The 2,835-nt window shown below is 39.0% G+C and overlaps 1 protein-coding gene across 2 annotated transcripts in view; it reads right to left on the minus strand.

The window, feature by feature from the left end:
• LOC107558490 (polypeptide N-acetylgalactosaminyltransferase 16-like) overlaps window positions 1-2,835 on the minus strand; it is a 12,806-nt gene that overhangs the window by 3,500 nt on the left and 6,471 nt on the right. For both annotated transcript variants that reach the window (XM_016242150.1, XM_016242149.1), the window contains exons 2-3: window positions 1,572-1,753; window positions 1,294-1,392 (exon numbers count right to left, since the gene is read on the minus strand). In XM_016242150.1, the coding sequence (XP_016097636.1) occupies window positions 1,294-1,392; window positions 1,572-1,753 (281 nt within the window). The remainder of the gene's footprint in view (window positions 1-1,293; window positions 1,393-1,571; window positions 1,754-2,835) is intronic.

Below are 2,835 nucleotides of genomic sequence, written 5' to 3' on the forward strand. Positions count from 1 at the left end.
AAAGTTACGCCTTCTTTCTTTGCGTGAACATTTGGGTGGCGTTATGCAAATCTTCCCACACAGTGACGTAGACGTGTTTAAACGAGCCGTTTTAGGAAGGCGTGGTCGAGTCTTAACTTTTATAAAGAATATCTCTTTGGGTTTGAGACTTTAGTCTTTGCAACTTTAGGGATCTTATCTATTCACGAACAGCTTGTAACACTCCAAAGAGAAAGTCATCATATGACCTCTTTAAACTATGCATACATACATGATGCTGTTTTGTTTATAGTTGTTTAAGCAACTTAATTAATTATAATTGGTTTATAAACATTATTTCAAACCTTATGCACTTTTTTCACAGATAGTCTTGTTATCTTATGCTTTGAAGAAATGTGCATTAGTAATATTTTGCTCGATGCGCCCTCTTGAGGTCTCAGAAGAGAATCCAAAAGCTTTTCTTCACCCTAACTGAAAATATGCATTTTAAATTTGAATATAATTCGAATTTTGATAATATTTAAGTACAAAATTCGAATTTAGTTTTTCAGCCATTTTGACAGCCCTACACCACACTATCAGCCACAAACAGCACACTGTGGCACTTAGGGCCAGATTTACTAAACAGGGTAAATTCGCATGAGACCACAAACCCATAAAAGCACAGAGGGGAGTGGAAAGTTCTGCGGGTGATCTACAAATTAAAAAACACAAAAGCAGCCAGGTCATTTCCATAAAAACCAATGCAAGAGAAGCGCAAACATGCGTAGGGTCACAAACAAACAGAGCTGATGATAATCAGATGCGTGTAATCTACCAACAGCACAGCACAAGGTGGGTTAAGACATTTGCACGTTAGCTAATGGTGCAAATACCAGTACCCTTAGTAAATCACCTAGCAAGGTTTATTTGAAGACTCTCCTTCCATAAATTTTGTGTCTGAATGGAAAACTCCTACAAATGCATATGCAATAAGGCCAGCCGCAAAAAAGACTGTCTGTGCCTTAACATCACTAATGTTTCTCTGTGTGTCTTCAGTTTTTTAACACCAAGAGAGGGTTTGCGCTGGCACAAGCTGTTGGAAATTCGGCCCTTAAACTGTAATTTCTGATGTACTACGTAGAAAGCCAATTTGAGCTACATTGAAAATTGTAACCTAAAAATGGAAACATCCATATTAACAGTTTTTATTCAAGCCGAAGATACATTTTGGGCTGAATCCGAAACAGCTCTTTAAGGTAACAGTTGCAGGTTCTTGCTGAATGTCAGTGGGTCCAGTACAGCTCTAGAAAACTCTGCAGTGTAGGCTGTTACCTTTTAATAGTGCGCAGCAGGGTGGAGCGCGCCTCATTGTGAAAAGTGATGATGATGCTGGTGGGTGGCAGGTCAGGGTCAAAGGTCATGGAGGCACATCTGTGAATGCAGCAAACACAGACAGGGCGAGTCAGGGCTTTCTTTGTCATGGCTGAGCAGTGAGCACACAATGGCAGGATCACCAGAAATGGATTTACACATGGTAAAATATGTTAAACAGAATTGAAAGTACTACACTACTACTGCTAGCTGAATGCTTAATTAAATGACTATCTTACCGATAGTGGCGTGTGTCTCTGATGGTGCGATCGCTCCCGAGCCGGTCGCTCTCCTGCAGGTTGAACGCATGCTCTCTGTACGGATCCTCACCTGCTTTCAGCTGCTTACTGGATAGAAAAGCCTTTTCGTCAAACTGGCCAAAGAGCTGACCCTGCTGCTCCAGCTTTGGTGCATGAGTTACCTGACACACACACACACACACACACATGCTGGATTATCCACTGGTGATGTCAATGGAAAAACACAACTTTACATTGTTCTGTATTTTCTCAGTCTGATGTGCGTATATAAGTTCTCCTCTATGAGAAATGCTTCATCACGTGATACTCATGAGACCAAAGACATTAAAATTCCACACACAGACCTCATGAACCATGACAGGGGTAACAGTCAACTGAGCCACAAAACAGATGATTTTGAGTAAAGAAACAAACACATCTTGTCAATACGCTACCATGACAACAAAGTTAAGCGCAAATGTAAATAAAAGTAGAAAATAATCAAACAATGCAACCATTTTCAAAATTCAATGCACTGGTGCATGCTGGGACGAGGCAAACTAGGCCACAAAATAATTTTTCAGTGCACTGTAACAAATGTTCTTAGATCAAGTAACTAGCGCTGAACAAAACAACCAAAGACTTGCTTGATTATTTTTTGTGGTTTGTTATGCTGAAAGGGATAGTTCACCTAAAACTCAAAATTCAATCGTTGCATTCATTTTGCACTCTTTTTGAAGCTGGTCACTGTTTACTTATATGGATGACATTTTTAAAAATCCTTTTGTGGTCACATGTGGCATTAGAACAACACCAGGGTGAGTAAATACATCTCAATGCCGTTTTCTATTACTATATTTAGTTTGTTTTTTATAGTAGTACATGATGTAAACTTGGTTAATTGGATTGATGCATAATTTTTAGTTAAAATAGGTATAGAGTATTACGGTTTTTCTCAATTGCTAAAACACTATAACCAGGCTTTGGAACTAAAATTTCAAAACCATAACGTCATTTTTCAAAAAGCACACCCATTTTGCTGAACTATAAACACTATTCCCCTGCTTTAACACATGAGTCAGATTTGGTGAACTGTTACTGCAAAACTCTACACACAAATCCCTACATTTCTCAGTGCTTACACGATGTGGTCATTTAGAAAGCTCTAGCATTCAATACTGTTCACTCAGGTCAGCACAGCTTGAGCTCAATTAGCAAACAATTACCCAGGTGGAAACACTAAGAGTCAAAATTGAACACACAT

Source organism: Sinocyclocheilus grahami, unplaced genomic scaffold, assembly GCF_001515645.1.
Source record: "Sinocyclocheilus grahami isolate Dianchi unplaced genomic scaffold, SAMN03320097.WGS_v1.1 scaffold646.1, whole genome shotgun sequence".
In the NCBI taxonomy this organism is placed as follows: domain Eukaryota; kingdom Metazoa; phylum Chordata; class Actinopteri; order Cypriniformes; family Cyprinidae; genus Sinocyclocheilus; species Sinocyclocheilus grahami.